This window comes from Biomphalaria glabrata, chromosome 10 (genome assembly GCF_947242115.1).
Source record: "Biomphalaria glabrata chromosome 10, xgBioGlab47.1, whole genome shotgun sequence".
Classification (NCBI taxonomy): domain Eukaryota; kingdom Metazoa; phylum Mollusca; class Gastropoda; family Planorbidae; genus Biomphalaria; species Biomphalaria glabrata.
In genome coordinates, this window is record NC_074720.1 from 38,435,407 (window position 1) to 38,457,937 (window position 22,531).

At 37.7% G+C, this 22,531-nt stretch overlaps 2 protein-coding genes across 14 annotated transcripts in view; one reads left to right on the forward strand and one right to left on the reverse strand.

The window, feature by feature from the left end:
• LOC106074687 (recombining binding protein suppressor of hairless-like) overlaps positions 1-20,498 on the reverse strand; it is a 29,087-nt gene extending 8,589 nt beyond the window's left edge. Inside the window, exons 1-10 of one of the 7 annotated variants that reach the window (XM_056042984.1) lie at positions 20,370-20,387; positions 18,941-18,982; positions 13,545-14,070; positions 7,469-7,736; positions 6,066-6,098; positions 5,647-5,742; positions 3,655-3,829; positions 3,139-3,228; positions 540-714; positions 205-342 (exon numbers count right to left, since the gene is read on the reverse strand). In XM_056042984.1, coding sequence (XP_055898959.1) covers positions 205-342; positions 540-714; positions 3,139-3,228; positions 3,655-3,829; positions 5,647-5,742; positions 6,066-6,098; positions 7,469-7,736; positions 13,545-14,070; positions 18,941-18,982 — 1,543 coding nt within the window. In that variant the 5' untranslated portion in view covers positions 20,370-20,387. Of the gene's footprint in view, positions 1-204; positions 343-539; positions 715-3,138; positions 3,229-3,654; positions 3,830-5,646; positions 5,743-6,065; positions 6,099-7,468; positions 7,737-13,544; positions 14,071-18,940; positions 19,506-20,369 lie in introns of those variants that run through there. The other 6 variants (XM_056042990.1, XM_056042985.1, XM_056042986.1 and 3 more) reach the window with 6 other exon arrangements.
• Positions 19,686-22,531, forward strand: part of LOC106074685 (ubiquitin carboxyl-terminal hydrolase MINDY-1-like) — a 45,201-nt gene continuing 42,355 nt past the window's right edge. For 2 of the 7 annotated variants that reach the window (XM_013235503.2, XM_056042994.1), the window contains exon 1: positions 20,662-20,986. The gene's annotated coding sequence lies outside the window, so the exon portion shown is untranslated. The other 5 variants (XM_013235502.2, XM_013235505.2, XM_013235504.2 and 2 more) reach the window with 5 other exon arrangements.

The following is a 22,531-nucleotide window of genomic DNA, read 5'->3' on the forward strand; positions in this document are numbered from 1 at the left end:
TAACAAAACAGCTTCAAAGACTACCTAAATGTTACAAAAGTACATAAAATTAAGAAAAACCTAAAAAAAATTTTTTTAAATCCACAAAAAAAACAACAGATTATTACAAGAATGTCTAAAGCACATTAAATTTGTAACAGCTAAAAAATTTGGATTTAATTAATCAAGAACATTTCAGTCTGGAAAGAAGGACACAAAACTTACACAAATGGATGGTAAAAGCTCCCCACTGAGTGGAACTGGCGTGAAAGTTATTATTCTCAACATGGAGATAACGTGTACTAACTGTTTGTGAGCGTAGTCTGTTGAACAAAGCCACTTTGGTGCCTGAGGCTATACACACTGAAATACAGCCAAATTTACACTATATAGTTATTGAGACTTAAAATAAAATAATAGAGTGCAGAAAAATTTGTGTGAAGATATTAGAAGAAAACGATACAAATCTTATTGAAACAGTCTGTACAGTGATTTTGCAACATTTTGATTTAATACTTAACAAAAACTATGTTATTAGTCAAAGTCATTTAGTCACTTACAATCTGCATTTTTTAAAGACTGTTTTTTCTTGGATGGTTTAGAAATGACTTTGATTCTTTTGCTCTGGAAAACTCCAATATCTTGACCATTGCCATAGAACATTTTCACACTCAACATGAAGTGTTTCCTCTTGTCCGAGTCAGAGATGTACAACGTCTTGGCAGCACAATAGCTCTGAAAGAAGGCAGGACTAAATGAGTCAATGTTGATGGAGGAGTAAGACTTATTTGTTCAGGCCAGAAACAAAGTTTTGTGATCTGTAAGCATTTGCAACTTACAACTGTTTATAAACAATTGTCTTCAATATAAGATGATTTAATAATGTCCCACAGACCATAAGTAAACAACTGACTAGACTTGTTTCTATCACTTTAATTCCAATTTCAAATTTAAAGCTATTTATCTTAGGTGTCTAACAGTCAAGAGGGCATATAAACAGCATGTATCAATGTCATAGGGGAAATACAGCACGTGTCAATGTCATAGGGGAAAATACAGCAAGTGTCAACGTCATAGGGAAAATACAGCATGTGTCAATGTCATAGGGGAAAATACAGCAAGTGACAATGTCATAGGGGAAAATACAGCATGTGTCAATGTCATAGGGGAAAATACAGCAAGTGTCAAAGTCATAGGGGAAAATACAGCATGTGTCAATGTCATAGGGGAAAATACAGCAAGTGACAATGTCATAGGGGAAAATACAGCATGTGTCAATGTCATAGGGGAAAATACAGCAAGTGCCAACGTCATAGGGAAAATACAGCAAGTGTCAACGTCATAGGGAAAATACAGCGCGTGTCAACGTCATAGGGAAAATACAGCAAGTGCCAACGTCATAGGGAAAATACAGCAAGTGACAATGTCATAGGGGAAAATACAGCATGTGTCAATGTCATAGGGGAAAATACAGCATGTGTCAATGTCATAGGGGAAAATACAGCAAGTGACAATGTCATAGGGGAAAATACAGCGCGTGTCAACGTCATAGGGAAAATACAGCAAGTGCCAACGTCATAGGGAAAATACAGCAAGTGTCAACGTCATAGGGAAAATACAGCGCGTGTCAACGTCATAGGGAAAATACAGCAAGTGCCAACGTCATAGGGAAAATACAGCAAGTGCCAACGTCATAGGGAAAATACAGCAAGTGCCAACGTCATAGGGAAAATACAGCAAGTGTCAACGTCATAAGTAATGATTGTATAATGTTTGTGTCAGAATGTAAGCAATTCAAATGAATCCAAGTTGATTACTGAAGTGATAACTGAATAATTGGATTCACTTTCTGTACTTAATGTCAAACAGATGGCTGTATGTGCAGCTTTCTTAGTGATGTTTCAGTTAAAGCATTCTGTTTTGCTTTATATAACATCTTGCTCAAATATAGATGTTTTGTTGTTCCATGTTCTTTCAAATGTGCGCAAACTTTTCTTCAAATTTGAGTTTTAGTTGTTCTTTCATAATTAAAGTTAGGTCCAAGCATTAAGGGGATCAATACATTAAATACATGTCATTTGTTTTACATACACAAACTTTGGGAACAAGATTATAATTTGTGTGAAAATGTATTTACAACATAGATCGGTGTTTCATTTTGTCCACAAGAGCCTGTTATTATCTTATCTTGAAATTCTCATTACAAAAATCAGAAATACTAATGTAGAAATGATCCAAATGATGTAATCTGAGAAAACTTTTATTTTCTGTAACAAGCTTTTCTATCAAACATGTTAACCCTCTTAAGACGGAGCACTATTTCCAGCCTTAACACTAACAAATAAACTAATTACTTTACATACACAAAACTATATATATTATTGAAGTGAAATGAATGAACTAGTTTAATCTTATGGAATTTATCTGAAATATTAACATTTATTAAAATAAGCCAAGTTAATTTGCATAATTTATGTGCATACAATTCCAAAAAAGTTTTTTCAAAACAGAACAGAATTATAAAGGTAAGAGTTTTTTAAGAAGTTTTAGGCTTGAATAAGCCCTAATACATGTGTTTAGAGAAACAAGGCACATTGAGACCCTGCAGACACTTCTATCACATTATTTTACTACTCCCCCCCCAGGTACCATGGAAACAAACACCATTATTGTCACAGTGACAGTCACCCATTTATAACCCAGGGATTGTTTTTTTGAGCTGTTTGTTGGTCAGAAAGTTGGCATCATATTTATTAGTCTCCCTGACAAATGTTTGAACTAAATTGATAGTAAAAAAAGAGCATAAAACAGCCTATGGGGTGCTAATCCAGCTACCCACCCTTACCTCTAAACCATGTTACCAAGAATAGACATAGTCAACACATACTAGATCTAGAATAAGTGTAAACTTAGATCTAAAGCTTTCCTCAATTCTGCTCTTATTTTTATTAGGGCTATCATATTTAAAATAAAATCAGAGTCAATGAGTTAGCTTTTATCAATATCAACGGCTGAAATGTTAAAATTTTCACCTCTTACTAGCTAACTTTAAAAAATCAATAACAAAAAAATTATTGCGTTTAACAGCGAAGGAAGACGCCATTACTGTCTACTAATGTGTAAAAATAATAAAAACTAATCTCATTGGCTGATACAAACACTGAAATCCTTTGGTTTGAAACATCGTCTTTTTCGCCAAATAGCCTTGGGCCGATTTATCGGCCGCGTCGTCTTAAGATTAAATGTATTCTGAATATATGAATAAAAGTCAAGAGTTAAATGCAAAAGCTACTTCCAATTTTTATATATATTTTTTTAACTGAATGCATTTTCTAAAACAAGTATAAACTTTCAAACAAAGATTTAATGGCAGCTCATTTTAATTAGGCATCAGTTTTTATGTACGAGTACAACCGATTGCAGGGCTACTTATAGGTGTCTAAGTAACTTGAATAAAAAAAGTAGAACTAATAGAAAATAATTCTTCCTGATGAACAAATAAACCATACAATATTTAACTGTTTCCTTGAATGACCCAAACTTCATTGAAGCAAAAACTATCCCTCACTATTTCATGGAAAAACTATCCCTCACTATTTCATGGAAAAACTATCCCTCACTATTTCATGGAAAGTTGAACTCTTTACTAAATAGAAATGTAAAAAGCAATAACACCTCATTCACCTTTCCTTCAAGGTTGAGTTGAACCATCTCCTGATCAGAGTTGCCGATGCCCATGAAGGCACAAACTTGGGTGTCATGCTCGCTGGCCCCTTCTCTCTCCATCTCTTCTTGTTTTTCTTTCCAGCCGCTACCATACAAGTAAATACAGGGTGGAGGACAGAAAAATCTGGAGGCAGAAAAAAAAGTTATGTTAGTCATGTGAGAAAACCACCTACATTGTTGTGTTGAAAATATGATCTCAAATCTAACATCAAAATTTTGTTAACTTTTGAATAAAAAAAACTATTGAAGTCATAAACAAAAATTACAATGGAATCTGCTAAATTCAAAGAAATAGGGAGCAGGAATCTGCTTTGAATTAATTAAGCTCAACTATGTAAACAACTTAACCCTTTGGACGCGTTTGGTAGATTATATATATATATTGTAATTCCATTTTGTATGCACTGTTGTAAAATAAAAAAAGGTCAGCACTTTAAGGGTTAATCATGAGGACATCCAAATCCTACAAAGTGACTTTTCTTTTAGTAAACTACTCAAACGTGATGTAATTTGGATTTTTTTTGTTTACTCTTGGTTCATTGGGGAAACTAGACTTCCAATGTTAAAAAAGGGTTGCAGCCAAAAAAACCAACAACAAAATAGAGCCATTTCATCATCATCAAACTCCATTTGAGTGAGGGCTTGTGAGGCTCAAATCCTCTCTTGCAAAAGCCCTGGAAAGAAACCCTGCTGTTTTGCATAGTGCATACATGTCATCACACTGATCGAGAATTTGTTGTTTCCCAGACCTGTCATGACAGATCAAGTCTGGGGCAGTCAAAAAAGAATATGACCCTTTTAAATGTTTCAAACTTAATGCATCCACAGGTAAAATATGTTATGTGGGCTGTTCCAATGGCTGCACAAAGAAACAAACTATTTCAAATGAGCAAAGCATCAGTATCAGGGAATACTAGAATTCATGAGTATGTGTGGGGAAAGTGTTGAAACTCTTGTTTTAATTAGGATAACCTTTTTCCCTTCACCTTTTGGCAGGGCATGATAGAGATGGGCTCATATTTTAATTTTAGAATTGGTTTTGGGACACACTGGAATTTTTTAAAGAGTTTTGTAATCAATCGAGGAACAAATCAACAGCCAATGGGTAAAGCAACTACTTTAGTTCATAAGTTTGAAACAATCACAGAGATTGTCATAAATCAGTGATGCCCAAAATACGGCCCGCGGGCCAGACGTGGTTATATCCGGCCCGCCAAAACGTTGACACAAAGTGGAGAAAATCCCCTCCCAAAAGAAAAAAAAGGTTGAAAAATGTATCTTTACCTACTTAGGACTGTCATATTTTTTTCTGAATGTATTGATACCATGACCTTTAACGTTTGGTGCGTTTATGAACAGAGACTCTGGATGTAGAATCTACCAGGAAATGTGGGCGTATCTTTACTAATTACTAAGTGTTGGCTGTTTAAAACAACATATATATCGGCATTATCAAATAATGATGGCGGCATTATGGGTTTCAACCACGAATAAAAGATTGTTTAACTACAACTAGAGATTTGAGGTTCGATGTGAATATTAACCAATAAGAAGCCTCCACTGTTGCTAACATTTTAAGTAGACAAATGTAGTTATTTTGCTGACGCGTAAAAAATATAATCGTCAAATATCACATGAAATGATAAATGTAGCACTACATCAAAAAATAGTTTCAGAACAATATCATTTAGTTTTTGTAACTTTTCGGTCATGTGGCCCGCGAAATTAGTGTTGGAAATTAAAATGGCCCGCATGTCAAATTAGGTTGGGCATCACTGTCATAAATGATGCAAATCCATAAATAACACACTTTTTGGTGTACAGAATATGAAATAATATAAAAGCAGATTATAGTATTTGCAACTAATAGACTGGTTCCAAAGTTAAGGACGACTGCACTAAAACATTTCAAATCTCCAAGACAATGCACTCTGAACTCACCTTTTCTCATTGCCGTAAGATTTTTGTGCCACTTTAGCGTGTAGAATGACAAGAGTCTGGTCATTTCTTTTTCTCAAGTAATTTCTCATTGCTTCCCTGTTAAGTTAGACATACAATTAATTTCAGTACCTGAAAAACTTTTTCTACATGTACTCTACAAAACAGCACAAAAACATTCCACTGTGCACTAGTGTAAAGTCAAACTATATACAAGATTATGTATCACTTCACCTATAAAAAAAAATTTAACTGAGTATTCAGTTTACCATGTTATCAGCTTGTCTAGATTGACAGCAAAATTAAAGTCTGTGTTAGAATACTTCCTTTGATAATCACTACAGAGACTACAGTGAAAATACCTCAAATTTGATGTAAATTGCCTATATAATCAATCTTTGTTTTCAAGAACAGTTCCTTACCTAGTCAACCTCTGTTCTTCTCCTTTGAAATTTCTGGAGGGAAAAAATATTTACATTTTAAAAGATGTTAATGTTTTACAATATCCAAAGAAAAAAAAAAAAAAGTTGTGAGATTTAACATTTTCTAACATTTTTATTCACTTGAAGTCTGCTTTTGAGTGCTACAGACATTAGGAACATTTAGACACGGGTCTAAAGGAGCTAGTAATGTAAAATGCTAATGCCAATTATTTAGATTGCTCTATAGTTAACATAGTCCTAAATCCTTTTGCTTTACCTCACATGTTTACTAAAACTGATGGTCAGATATATCATAAAATCCTTATCTCAATTTCAACTATTTATAACTTAACTTCTATGAGATTGTTGTTGATCTTTAAACTAAACAAGCGTACAAAAAAAAAACAACAACAAAAAAACCTATAAGCCACAGATATGAACGATTCTAAAGTAGACACTAATATTGGTTAATCAGGCTTCCAATTTGTTTTTATAAGTATTTCAAATTTGTTTTATGCTTGCAAGAAAGAGCATTAGCTTCTCAATTAATAAAACAAAAAAATTAGTACAGTAAAGTTTAAATATGGTAATTATAGTTTTTAGCATACAATTATTTGTGACTAGGTTGGGCTTAACAATTTAGTATTATGGCATGGGAAGATTTCTTAAAAAATAAGTTTTAGATGGTAATGGTAACAAGTGGAAACACAGAAATTAACCAAGTTTATTTATTCAATAGTAGCCCCCAAAAAATGGTCACTACTTACAAAACCTGATCTAAATGTCTGTATAAGCACACTGGACTCATTTTTAAAAAGTATAAATTGCACTCCTAGAGAGAAAGATGTTTGACCGTTGTCAGCTTTCTTGCAATGTCTATCCCTGGTCTTCTCTCTACCCTTATATACACTGCCTTCCTACACATCTACACTAACACAGATTTGTCTAGACTGTGTTAGCAATGCCTTCAAAAACAAACAAACAAATGTGAGAAAGTGTGACCATCAATTCAGGTTGGAAACAATAGAATCAACTAGGTCAACAGCTCATTTTGTTAGGGAAGAAGGACATGGTCCACTGGGCATGAATGGTCAACTTGTGTCCTAACAAGAAACAAAATAAGGCAGGACCACTAGTACAAACAATTGTAATCCTCTCCATTGTTTTGTAAAATGTTTTACATGTTTTGGATGTTCCTTCAGAGTTGAAGATAGTTTACTTCCTAGTCCAAACCTCCTGCAGGACAACGGGGGATGGGAGCAGGCAGGGTTTGAACCCAGGACCATCGATAGATTCAAATGACAGTCCAGCGTGCAAACCGCACGACCAGGCAGCCATCCATTAGCCATTGTGAACTAATGTAATCTAGCCTAGCCATAGTTTCTTACAACCAAATGACTTACCCATGACCAGATGAGACAGTGAACAAGGGAGCAGTGCCCCCTGATGTATCCACTTCCATTGCCTGTTGCCTACAGCTGTTGGTGGTGGTGGTAGAGGCCGTCACAGTCACAGCAGGTGGAGACGGGGTAGGGAGGGGAGAAGGCGGTGCCTGCATAGTGGATGTGATGGCTGCCATGTCCAGGCTGCCAGGAGAAGGCAACCCAACGAGGTCACCATTTAGTTTGTCAGGTGGAGTGAGCGACCCTGGCATAAGATGGTTCCCACCATCTGAAACAAAGCCAATAAAAAAAAATGTTAAGTTTATATTAGTTAACTTGAACATTTTCAACAGCTGAAAGTGAGTGCATTGTTACAGCAGTGTATGCTTTCAACAGGACTACAGGACTATTTATACAATACATCTAGAACAGACCAATGTAACACAGCCTAGGAGAGACCCAATCTCCTACATACTCTTCTAAAAGGACATTTATTTATGGCATGTAGACCAGAATAAGGGGGAGGTGGCATTGCAGCTTTTGGAATAAGTTGGGAAAGGGGAGGGGGAGAAGCTAATGATGGATATTTGACTGAATAGAACAACTTTTAGCTTTTCTTTTTAGATTGATTTATTAGCCAGTACTAATTATAAAAGTTACTTTTAATTTCTCATTTTTCAATAAAAATAAGGATGCCACAAGGTGGTGACTAGCAATACCCCAAAGAAATATTTTGATGTCAGGCGAACAAACAACAAACTAAATCTAGTTATTTCAAGGCCAGTAGATATTGGAAGGAAAGGCCTAAAGGAGAAAACATGGTAGTGTACCGCTGATGCGCTGATGTTAGATCTTCGTTTGCTTTACACACACAAATATTTTGAGCAGCACACATTAAAGTTGAAGCCGCTGACACGTGTGTGGTTAATCTTCAAGGTGGTGTGTAAGAGTGTCAGAAGATGTTGAAAAAACGTTTTTAATAAGGTCAATGTGTGTGTGTGTGTGCTTATGTAAGCGACGTATGTTTGAAATGCTACAAAGTCTTTCCAATCTCCTGTTGTTTCTAAGTAACTAGTCACTGGTTAGACCAACTTAGATGAACCCTTACTACAATTTGCCTCGAGACGAATGTGTCGGGCACTCAGCAGACGTGACCGTGTCGCAGTGGCGGGAACGGAGTCGGCAGCCACTATAGCCGTATCGATAAATCGTCAAGGCGCGGACCAGCCGAGAGAACGGTCGTATTTTCCCACGCCTTGCCGCTGAACGGGCAGCTAGCCTTGGAGGTCGACATTCGAGAAGGGAAAAAAAAATGTGTGCGTCAAGTGAATGACTGGTGGGAATTTTCCCCCCTCTCTAGTTGGGTCATGTCTCATAATTTCCAATATATGGGAATAGTTTCATATTTATCTCTAGTGTAAACATAGTTTGTTTTTGTTTACTTTCTAGGCACTTAATGTGCTTATTAAGAGCAAACGGTAGAGGTAACTTTCGATCAAAGGAGGCTAAAGCTCATCTGTTTCTGTGTCCGACGGTTAACGAGAATGTCAAGTGGCTAGCACAACACACAATCCCCTTGACTTCCCCAACGTATGTCAAGTACCCAGAGAGTTGGATAGACTCAGAGGTGTCCTAACGTTAGCCGGATCATTCCCAAGTTCAATATCACCAGGATTCGAACTCGAGCTCACCCCCCCCCCCAACCTCCGTATCGAAGCCAAACGCTTAACCACTCAGGCACCACGTCGCGTATCGGATGTGTGTTAGGAGCGGGGGTGGCGATAGATATTTGAGTGCGTGTGTATGTTTGGTTTATTTGTTGAGTGGGACGTGGAAATTGTTGTCATTCAGGGGAGGTACTGTGTGTTAGACCAGTAGTTAGTTGGAGTTACTGGTCAGGAGTTGTGCTTTTTTTTTTTTTTCCATTGGTTCTTGTGTTGTCAGGTAAAAGAAATAATTGTGCAAAATGTCAGGGTGTCGTACAATGTGTACAAACTTTTTATTTTACCAGACAGACAATGTGAAATGATACAAGCTTTGTAAAAAGGACCTTGTTTGCACTCCAGTCGACTGTTTGGGATGAAGATCAAAGATTTAGTGTTGCGTGTTATCTCAGCTCAAACCCAGACACAGAGTTAGGCAAAGAAAATATTAGCGCCCATCTCTTGGCCCGCACTCATTGACACAAGACATAGACCTTTATTTAAAATAGAATAATAACAACAACAAAAACAAAAGGAATGACAAAAAGCCCAAAAGTAGCAATCTGAACTCAAACCTCGCCCATCGTGCCAGTAAAGAGAGAGCTATCTTTACGATTCAGACTTGCCACGAGCATGTAGCAGACGACACATTTCCCACGACTCCCACTTCTTCAGAGAGTGGAGACTTTTGTTCTCAATTATGATAGTATTGGAGCATAGTTCAAACAAAGACGTGTGTATGTGCGTGTGTGTGTGCGCGCGTGCGACAATCTCCTATAGGTGAACTGTACGTCAACAATCCACTAATTGTTCCACATGGCCATTCACACTTTCCCTTGGTCAATATTCCTAGAAGCAGTCTTGTTCTTGCTTCCACCAAGAAAGTAGCGATGACTGCGTGCCACGTAGTGTGTGTGTTGATTTGTTTACCAGGACATGGAGTGGGATAGGAAGGGGTATTGAACTCTGCAGGAAGTCGGTCTGTAACTAGATACTAAGTAGCAGTAGCGTAGTAAGGTAACCATGGTGCCCCCAATCCTTTTTAGAAACCAGATAGTTGAGTGTGACAAGAATATCAGTCACCCAGTAAGTATCAGTACATTAACTCTTTGACATTTCAATGTATTTACCACACTTAGAAGTAACACATAGTCTCATCACACTCAAATCAGTTACAACTTTTCTTACAGGTTTAAGTGTCATGGGCATGCGAAACTTGAAGGTACAGCACACTCGGGTGTTTCATTAGGTCTTATCTTCTGTCACAATTTCGGTATTGGTAAACACTTTTGTATGAGAATTTGCAATAATGACATGAGTGGATAATGCCTCTCCATAGTCCTCAACGCCTCATGTCCTACTATAAAATTCCCGCCTCACACATCAACGTGACCAGCCTGCCTGTGCGATGGCCACATCTGGATGATGTGCTCCTGAACAATCAGGTCAATACTGCTATTTTAGAACTCTCCACGCGCGGGTCTACGAGGGCAAGTTAAGGTAGCCTCAATGAGGTGTGTGTGTGTGGGGGGGGGGGGGAGAGACCCAAGAAAGAGAATGCTCTTTTGTTGTTCTGCCGAAACAGATGGGCTTTCACTGGCAGCCTGACAGTCTTCACAATGAACACTTTGATGGACATTTTCTTTGCTATTCAGTCTATGTACAGAACATGAACAGAGGGCTATGATGACTGCAATACATTATTGAGGATTGAAAGAAATAAAAACACCCACCAGTAACAACTTGTTTTTCACGTTTAATTTTGACATCTTGGACTTAAAAATCTTTGACTACATTCTAATCAACAGCCTACACTGCATAGACGGTGAGATGAAAATTAAATGGTATATTTGACGCTTTCCTTTCGGTACATTTTACTACAATAATACAAATAAATAATTGCAAACACGGACTTCTAAAAATCTAGTTTCTGAGGATATAAACATGTCTAGTTTCTGGGGTCTAAAAGATGACGTGAAATAAAATGACCAAAAGGAAAGCATTGATTGCATCAGATTATTCCATGTCACATGAGACATTTGTGAAAAGACATAAAAAAACACACCACATTTTCCTTATATTTAAATGTAAATTCAGTTGTGTTTATATTGATACAATATGGTCTAAACAGATTGCTATCTAGCAGATAAAGCTAGCTAGGTAATGAGTCTTGGATCAGTCTTAAGGCATGAACGAAATGGAAGCAGATCGTGTCTGTATGTTTCAAAACATCGTGAAGCAAAAAAAAAAAGAAAATAACCGAAGAGGATGCGACTCAATACCATTGTTACAGAAAGTCAATTCTATACTATACAAATGATATGTGCTTAAACAGTAGTAAGAGCAAGTAAGGTATTTTTACAATGAGAAGCTTACTACAAAACACTCTAAACGTGTTGAAGAGTTTTTAAGTTGTTTTTTTTTTTTTTTAGACAAAAAAAAAATCACATTGAAATCTTGACTGAAAATGTCCAAATCACAATAAGACTCATTCATTCATTGGCCTCCTTCAGTCGTAGGACGACTATGGTTCATAATTTGGGGTTAGGGTTTTGAATAAGTGAGATGAAAGCCTGGGCATTGTTTATGGTCGGAACGATGTCGCCCACACAGCAGTTCCCCCCTCTCCGCGCAGCTGATGTGACCAAAGGAACGGAGTATCCAATACAGTTTGGGATCAGTAGCGCCGCAGGATCTGCCAGGCTGTAGAACGGTGTGCCACAGTCTGCCTAAGGGTCACCAGCTCCTGATTTTTCCTCAGGGTTGTCTCCCGAAGCCTTTCCCGTGTTTGGGTATAGCCGCAGGGCAGCGGAGGTTTGAATTCAGAGTTTTCTTTCTCCTAGATGGGTAGCCAACCAAGGCTAACGAGCCCCTCCTGCCCGAAGCTTACTGGTTTAGACGCCAGTTGCTCGCCTTTGCCCCTTCTCCTGTCTGTGGTAACGGTTCCGCCAGGCTCAGTAACTGAGCCACACGTGAAGGCCAGGAGTTGGACTGGTTGTCAGAGGCTATTTGAGACGCATGCCATTGGAAGCACTTTGTAGGTAATGATGCGCTTAAGACCATTACCACTTCCGGCGTTAACAACCTTGCGGAACCCACAATAAGACTAACTTAACGGAAAATCACCAATCGTAAAGGAACAACATTTAGCCACGCGATAATATTGTTAAAACAATGACAATTATGTATCGCGTGACAGCCCTAATGGATTGCGTAATTTGTATAGAAGATATAGAGAATCACGTGGCAAAATGTTAGTTTACGATTGGTGAATGAGGTCCATTGTATTGTATTTTTATATGTAACTATTTTGTTTCAATTTGTAGCCTCCAATACAACTTTTCACAATATAACACTCCCCCTCCCCTTTCTTTGGTAAGACTTTTAGTAGAAAACATTTGCTTTGCTCCTGGAATGGTTCGATAAGCCCCCCCCCCTTTTTTTTTTCTCTCTCTCTCAACCTTCCACGCACTCTTAGCTTCGGGGCAACTCTGCTTCACGCTGTGTTAACTCCGATGAGTCCCACCGCCCGCTTCGCCCTCCTCTTTAGTACCAACATAGTTTGACCCTTCAATGAGTTGACAATGAATGAAAGCGCGTGCCGAAGTGGGGAAGACAATGAAAAGACGTCTAGGGGCTCCGTGTGTTCACAAGAATGACTAGGTCGCAAGGCAAGAACGCCACACAGCTGACACATCAACTTTCTCTGGTTTTCGCAGAATAGATCTCTTAAGTACACTTTTGAAATAATTGAGCATGTTCCACCCCCTGTCCAAGGCCCCAACCATCATAAAAAAACAACAACACATAAATAATCTGTAAGTCATTGTGAGACTTGGAAATACTTCTAACAAAACCACCAGATCTTTTAAGTTCCTTGATGTGTACGTTAAAACAAAACATGCGCTCCTAATGCAGGGGGAACACACGTAATTAGAATTGATAGCAAAATGCAATTTCTTTACACGCGATCTATCAGCAAAATAAAGTTTCTCACCATGACATATGTGAGTTGGCGTTTGAATGAAATTTAGATACTGATAGACTACAATGATTATGGATTAACATTTTCAAAAAAAAAAAAAGGGGAGGGTAACTTTTAAGAACGAATTCATCAAATGGCCGATTCCTTAGGATATATGTATTCTTTTGTGTGTATATAAAGTTGATTATTATAGATAATTATTCGAAAGTTACAAGATTTTACAACAGAATTAGTATCTTGAGAACTTGTCCCATGTTTGTAATTCAATGTTTCTTAATAATGGAGTATTCTGCAAACATAGGAACACCGCTAACAGAAAGTCGCTATCAACGTAGTTTAGGTAAGGACAAAAGAAACACCTGCTAACAGCAAGTCTCTATCTATCAATGTTTAGGGAATGAAAACTTACCATGCGACTGATCGGGTATGCCAACTGTGATCACAGAACTAGTTTGATGATGTTGCGCTTGTTGCAAATGATGCTGAAGGTGGTGGTGGTTCAGATGCTGCTGCTGCTGTGACGCGGCCCTTCTCATGTGAACTGCGTTGGCGTGGTAATACTGCTCCTGCTCGTAGAGTCTCTCATCTTTGAGCTGCTGCTGGTGGCGTGCGTGGGGCACCAACTTGGCGCTGGAAAGATCAACAGGATTGTCCAGGCCAGGGGCTGAAGCATGGGCCATGTGCTCTGGGAGTTTGATGGTCAGCGGGATGGTGTGAGGCTGGCTGTCCAAGCTCACGCCGAACTGATACTGCTGGTGGTGGCTGCTGTTGTACTGCCCACGCTGATAGAGTTCCCCCAGCTGCGATCGACGGATGACGCCGTTGCCAGAAAAAGCAGATATAAACTCGTGGTCTCCGTGGATGGAGAAGCTAAGATCATGTCGCGTCAGCGATCCGTGCACTCCATCGTCGCTGCCGCTCACATCATATTCATCCTAGGGAGAACAAAGATGACATGGCAATGCAGACAACAATAAATAACAGTAGACACAAAATGCACATTATACAATCAACACTATTACAGTAATGCAGGATATCATCATCTTGACGGAGGAATTGCAAACATTCTCTAAATCCCTAAATCATTTGTTTCCAATACTCTTTAACTACAAATTGTTATTTGACTGGATCCTTGCGTTATGCAATGCTTGGCGTTTTCATCCTAATCTTGCTATGAAAAGGATACATTCTTGAAGCTGACTAAAAATTTCTCGCAATTTTTTTAAAACTATATTGCGTAACGGAAAGGCTGCTTGGCGCGTGGTATACGCTCTGGGCTGTCGATTCGATGATCCCAATCCTCCTAACATTCGGAACATGTAAAACAATTTCCTCCTGCCTTCAGTTCGGACTTGTGGTGGCGCGGTGGCTGAGCGGTAAAGCGCTTGACTTCCGAACCGGAGTCTCGGGTTCGAATTCTAGTGAAGACTGGGATTTTTATTTTCGGGATCTTCGGGCGCCTCTGAGTCCACCCAGCTCTAATGGGTACCTGACATTAGTTGGGGAAAAGTAAAGGCGGTTGGTCGTTAAGCTGGCCACATGACACCCTCGTTAACCGTAGGCCACAGAATCAGATGACCTTTACATCATCTGCCCTATAGACCACAAGGTCTGAAAGGGGAACTTTACTACTTTTTCTTTCAGTTCGGACTTGCAGTCCATGTCGGAAACAACTTGTGAGTAGAATACAAGGTTATTTGAATCACTGCTTCGATTCTTAAGTTCCACTATTTAAAGTTTTGTAGTTTGTTGCATGTAAAGCAAATCCTTTAATGGATAACGAAATAACCGGAAGTCTTATCGAAATAGATTTAAAGACTTCACGTAGATTTAAAGACTTCACGTAACACTGTTTAGAAGTCCAGCACAACCACATGGCTGCCTGGTCGTGTGGTAAACATTCAGGACTGTTGTTCGGTGTCTCGAAGGACCAGGGATCGAGCCCTGCCCTCTGCCATTCCCCGTCGTCCTTCGGGAGCTTTGGGCAACGGTGTGATTTATCTTCAGAATCCGAAGTAACAACCGAAACATGTCAAAACCAAACTACTAAGTGTCCCAAGCTTGTTCTACTTCCAAATGGACAGAGCTATCACAACATACATCTACAACGACAAGTTCGAGAAGACTATCGATAGAGTGGACACATTCATTTAGACCGAATGAATGAATGGTTTGTTTTTCACCGCCATTGATCTGTTTTTTTTTAAGAATGACGTTATGGTTCAGATCATATACCGGTACGTTTAGACCTATTCTATTGCTCTTCCAAACAAAAGAACATACATGCTTCTTAAAAGAGGTAAATAATCCATTCGCTTGATGAAACTGCTAGCGTTCTTCCTCAACGCTTCAATCATGATTGAACATTATAAGAACACACCACGTCTGGGAAGTTCTGACAGTTGCACGAAATGCATCCATTAGATAACTTGAAACTTGAGAAATCTATACAGCTACTTCATCCAAGCAACCCTTTGAGACAACTCACAGACAACTAGCCTTGCTTTTCAATTCTACTGTCGATTTAAGAATGTTAGTCAATGATAAAAGCATAGAAATGCGTTGTCAGCCAAAACTGCGCAGGTCACGGTCGTGTAAAAATAAAAGTAAAGCCACTGTCAAGCTAGACTTCACCTGACAATTTACTGTACATAGTGTCCTGATACTTGGAGGGGGGAAGGAGGGTGTCCCACACACAACACAGTAACAAGTACATTGACAAGAGATTCGACACAGCGTAAGCTGACCCTGCCACACAGCTCTAGACACATTTTCCCATTCAGTCATATACAGTAAGGAATCTTACCTCCCTTTGCTTATCTACTTAGAATTGTATTTGAGGACACCCGAAATAAAACTAAAAGTCTTAGAATAAGAAGAGAAGTTAAATCTTGATGACGAAGTAGCTACCACCAACCTCGCAACCCCTTTCAATCCCACAAGCTTATGCGATACTAACATGACCAATCTTGTTAGAGATCATTCCGTTCCTTTAAAAAGATTACATAAATAATGCCTTCAAACATTACTTGTAATTGGTAACATAATTTGATGAATTTCTACCTTGACTTATTTATACTTTTAACACCCCCCCCCCTTTTTTTCCCCTAAAAAAGCAATGACCTACCATACATGAAACTAATGAGAATGAGGTCTACTAGTGAGCTATTATTTTCAGTTTGAAAGTATTTCCTCTGCTAACATTGCAACTTCCATTATGCAAACATGTGGCTAAGCCAAGTTATCTGATGCAGCATCATGTGCCCTTCGTGTACTCTGGCTGGGACTAGCCTAGCGCGAGACTTTCTTAGCAGATTTTGCTAATACAATATTACAATGTCTCACTAAAGGACCTGAAGCGGCATCTTACAAGTATTCCCAACGCATATAATTCATTAAGTGAAAACAAGATTTATAACTTAAATTCTATATTATCAAGAGTACACTTTTTTATTACTAATTATTTCTCAAAATATTCAGTGATGTGTGACACATTGTCCCACGTTGAACAATTTCAATGGTTAGGGTACAATTCCTGACAGGGCCATCAGTGCTAAAAGATTCTAAACATTAGCATGGCTTGCATGTACGCTAAATACGCCCTTGATTGTTTCTGATATAAACACAACACAATTCAGACTTGAAGGGATATCTCGACAGGACTTTATTACCCAATTTAAAATGTCTACTACATATCGGTACTGCTACAATTCAATGATCCCCATAGTTCAAGATACCAGTATCGTATTAATGTTAAGCCCTTCAGGGTCTAACTAGTGCCCCACAACAGACTAGTCATTTTATCCTCTCGGATATACCAATGACGCAGTGACACATTATCAGCCATCACGGAGAAAGGGGTTGGACAATGATGGGAGTCAAACCATTACTAGATCTGTATGTTTCGATGGGTTTATCTCCACAGCCTCGAGCCTCTGTGTTTACAACGTGAAACGGACCCTTTTCTTGTATAGTCACCATTCAAGAGGGAAGCAGCCAGCGCTCTGAGTAGTCTCCATAGTGGCAGGTCTTTGGAGTAATATCGGCACTGATACCAACAAAACACGCATCAGAAACGCACTACGAGACACCAGTAATGATGAAGTGTATCATGTGATAACTTGTGACATTCCACGTAAATTAAACGAAAAAAAAAGGGGGGGGGAGATGGGGGGGGGGGGGTGATGCATAAATAAACGCTGTAGAGTTATGATAATTTGACAAATTTCACCCTGTCTTTCCCTCCCTCTTCTTTCCCAGGAGTAAGATAACAGCAAAAAAACTACAGACAACGTAGACAAGTGGCGTGGGAATCCACCGAGCTGGGACGCACACACACTTGCCACTAGCCCAACTTAATGGGAGCTTGCCCTAGTGCACACATAGGCAGCCCCACCCTCCTCCCGGCATCCAACCAATCTGCCCCCATTCCCTAATTTGAGAAGCTCGCACGGCGTCTCTCCCCAGTCAAGAAAGCGGTACGTATGTGTGCGTGCGTGCGCAGGATAGTAGCAGGAGTCGTGTGTGTACGGGATGAAGATCACTACAACCGGGTCCGTGTTTGCAACCGAGTGTGTCCTCATTTCAACTTTGTATACACTCCTAGCTCCGATGGTCCCTGGGTTCACGCAGGACAGGTCGTCCCGCAGCTTTACCTTTACATGATAAACGACGACAACTTATTGAAACTATTTATCTAATTTCAGGTTCTGCCCGTTGGCCACGACAACATTGCTAATTAATGTCAGTTTCCCTACAGAAAACACATACATTAAAAAACAACAACAAATAAACAAACACGAAAAAATGCATTCAAAATGTTTTAAACTTTATTATTATCTAGCCCTAGACATTTACCTAGATTCAGATTGCTACTGACAATTTGCCTATTAAAGATTATGTCTATAACGAAATTTTTAATATTTCATGGCACTTTTTTAAATTAACAAAACTTACTAAAAGCTTACTAAAATGAATAAAACACTCATTCATTAAACTATCGATATCGATCCAGACTATGACGCTTTTTTTTAAGGCAGGTGCTGCTGGATCTAATCTATTTCCGCCATTTTTTTTTAAATTTCATTCATTCACAGATCTATTTATTTTTAATAATACTACCAATAATAATAACAATAATAATTTGTTATTATCCGTGAGGAAAATTTGTTTTACAATTGTGAATTACACATAACAATACATTATGTGATAAGAGCAAACAATTTGTACAATAGCACACAAAATGTGTTCACACTCCAGTTTCTCTTTAACATTTCACCCTCTCTGTGGCAACAAAATTATTAGTCCATAGAATTATATATATCATGTATGTAATTTACCACTAGATTTAATAGGTTTTGAAATACATGTGTGTGTGTGTGTCTGTGCAAACCTTTGTAGGTACTCTTCCCTTAATCTGCTTCTTACTGGAGGTGGGCTGCTGAGTGGTAAAGCGCTTGACTTCTGGAATTGCCCTATAGAACTAGGCAAGCTATGAAATGGGAACTTAAAACTTACTTTTTATCTGCCTCCATCAACCTAAAACCCAGCATCATAAGCGTCTTACACACTAATGAATAGATTTAGATATATCTAGAATCTATGTGATATGTCCACAGTTAACAAAATTGAGTTATCTAGATCTAGACTAACAAGTATTAAGCAGTTTGTCACTGAAATGTTAAGAAAAAAGAGGCTCCATCTTTGACTACAAACGCTACCCAAAGCAACAAAGAACTCAGAACAAAGCCCAATAAAATACATCTCAATGTGTAGAGCAGGCGTCATATGTAGAAATATAATTACCTGCATATCTTGATCATCCATTATATTTGAAATATTATTCATCTAAACAGGGTTAGAAAGAAACAACAAACTTTTCTACATTAACAATGTTTTAGATGTCACTTTAAATATAATCCGTAATTTTTACTTTATTAGATCTAATCAAGAATACAAGATTCTAGATTTAGATCTAGACTAGATTCTACGTCGATATTTGTTCGCTGTTAGTAGTGTTAGTGTTACTCTTGAACTGTTGTAAATGATAATTAAAAATGCGTTTAAATTCCGCAGTGGATCTAAAGAACACGCCTATGATGAATATTTAAGCCTGGTCAAGAGATCTACAATTTACGAATAAAAAGGGGAAAATGATTTATTAAAACAAGAAAGCACAAAGATTTGTTATCCTTAGTGTTCATCTAAAATCTAACACACTCGTGGGAACTCGCAATTTGCATTTCTGACATCGTGAGAACAATGGGTCATGCGCGCTGTTCCAGTAAATGTACTGCACATCGGATAGATTCCGGCAGAGGTCAACGAATAATAGAGATAAATCCCTTTTAATAAATAATTTCTGTCATTTAAACAGTAATTTATTAAAATTAATATAAATCCGTATATAACAGCGTTTTTATCAAACAGATGCAGCTTTAAAACTAATTGAAGGCATTCTATGACAAAATCAATTAGCGGGAGGTAAACGTAACAGCTATTTTCCCATAGCGTTCGAAGCAGCTCATTGGTGATTTCCTTATACGGCAAGCAGGTGTTCCCACGGCCCAACCGTCTGTTTCGAATGAGGACGTGTTTTGGTTCTATGTTCCGACAGTGGGTGCAGAAAAGTGGTCAGGAGAAGACAGAATTCTAGAAGTGAATAATAAGCAAACAATGAAGGAAACGCAAACAAGAAAAGCGCAATCTCCCAGTTCAGTATCGAAAAATTTATGACTGAGCTCTAAGAGGTTTTAAGCTACAATCCAGTATTGATTTTCCATTCATTCATACTTAACCCAAGTAATACAGGTCGGATTTATTTAAGAAGTCGAGTATTTTACCCAGTCACAGTCTTACCAATTTATTTCATCTAGGGTTAAAGAGGTCAAACATTACATTTGTTGGCAGGAATGATCGAAACATCCACATTTTTAACAATATTAGTTTTAGTAATAAAACTGGGTCACCAATCTATACTTCACAATGTTTCGCATACAAAATAACCCCCCCCCAAAAATATTAATCTTTTGAGTAGATCCGTTAATGCTCGGCCAGTTGGGCCATTACTTAGCAAACCATTGCATGCATTTTATACAATCGCCAAACTTATGGACATTTTTTGTTCGCTCTATATTGCATAATAAAACGACGTTTGTCGCATCAGCTACTTTAAGATTGCTTGGTCTTAAATGCATTATTGAACTAATTGAATATATAGTTTAAAATAACTTACCACTCATCAAGTTCCAAAATCTTTTAAGATGGCGAACTAAATAACTGCACATGCGCTTGTTTTGATTCAGTTAGAACTTCCGTTCTAGGGCAAAACAGTTGTCAGTGGAAAACAGAATCTAAACTCTAAACCTAGATCTAGTAAACCAGATTTGAGATTACGAGTACTGACACTAAAGTCTAGATCTAGATCTAGTAGATTTAGATCATTAGATGTACTCTATTAAAAAATCTAGCATAATAGATCTAGTATAAATCTTGGTTCTAGATCTAGATATATTCTACTAAAAGTACTATATCAGTATCACTGATGTATCAATGACAATAGTCACAATATCATTTCATTTTCATTACTTAGAGTTAGAACTTAGACTAGTTAGACAAAAGTCACAAAGTGAAACTCTAATAGAGTCTAGAGTATTTAATCTAGAGTGAATCCAGTCAGTCAGTGAAGTGACTTCAGTGAGTCACTCCAGTCCAGACACTCCAACTCCAGTTCAAAAGTGTCTAAAGTCACTAAAGACTAAGATATTTACCATTCATGAAATTTACAAGATCCACAGATTGTGACACTGTGACAGGTCCTTGGCATTAGACTATCTAGCTTCTAGACTATAGGTATACTTTGAAGTTATAAATAATATACATAAAGGGTCTTGAATCATTGATTGATTATTAGTAGTAGTAAATATAGTAATATAGAATATACTATATATAGATAGAGTCTAGATATATTATTATAGAAATAGACATAGAATAGACTTAATGATATCAAGATCTATATAAGTATTTAGATTCTAGACTAGATAATATAGATCTAGACTCTAACACACTATAGTGACCATAGTCTATTATTATAGTCTAGAAGACTAGATTATTAATAATATTAAATAGAGATATCTAGATTTAGACTTTAGATCTAGATCTAGACTAAATACTTAAACTTAAAAGTTAAATAATGAGTGTTAAATTATAATTAATAATATTAGTCATAATCTATTCTAGAATCTAATAATTGAGCTAAATATTATATATATGATAACTAATTCAGTCAGTATATTAGTATTTATAAAGATCTAGGCGATAATATCTGATCTATAGTACATAGCCATAGCCTAGATAAGTAGAATATAATTAAGTAGAAACACTAGTATTGTGAGTAAACCTAGATCTCTATAGATATCTATACTAGTAAAGATGCCTTACAAAAACCCCTCTTTTGTCTCCCACTTGGATACCTTCACAATATTTTTATCAATATGTCTTTATTATATAGATCTATATGTCAATATGTCTTTAGTATATGTCAATATGTATTTTTATCATATATCAAAATGTATTTATTATATGTCAATATGTCTTTAGTATATGTCAATATGTCTTTAGTATATATATGTCAATATGTCTTTAGTATATGTCAATATGTCTTTATTTTGGTGGGGAAAAAATGCAGACCAGGTACACTATCTTGCTTCAAAACAGGATGCTGCAGCTAGAACAGTTGGCATGGAAATCAGTGCTGAAAAGAGCAAAAATACCAGTTTGTGGTGGAAGTAGTGTGAAATACTGTTGAATGGCCAATCATTACAAGAAGAAATACCTAGGGTCAAACATAACAAGAGATGGAGGATCAATAAAAGAAATAAAAACAGGAAGCTTGTGCACTGGCATGAAAGTGTCCTTTTTTTTTATCTCATACGCATAAATGAGCGTGCTTGTGGTGCTAATAAGTTCCCCTTTCAGACCTTGCGGTCTGTAGGGCAGGTGATGTTTGGGTCATCTTTGGCCAATGGTTAACGAGCAGAGCGTCAAGTGGCCAGCACAATGACCCACTGCCTTAACTTTCCGTAACTAATGTCAGTTACCCATTAAAGTTGGGTGGACTCAGGGCTGCCCTAAAAATCCCAAATTTCTAAATGCCAGTCTTCACAGAGATTGGATCGCAGCACCCCAGGTTCTGAAGCCATCCATGTGCTTAACCACTAAGCCACCACTCTCCCTTTCTGGTGCTAAGCCTTTTGTAAAGCCCCATGATACATCAGATGGACATGACTTACATAAATATGGCTTCTTTTCATTTAATCTATGATTTTAGATAGGCGGGAGATCCATAAGCTCTACCATTATGGAAATGTCCCTTTATTGAGTCCAATTTTTTTTTTT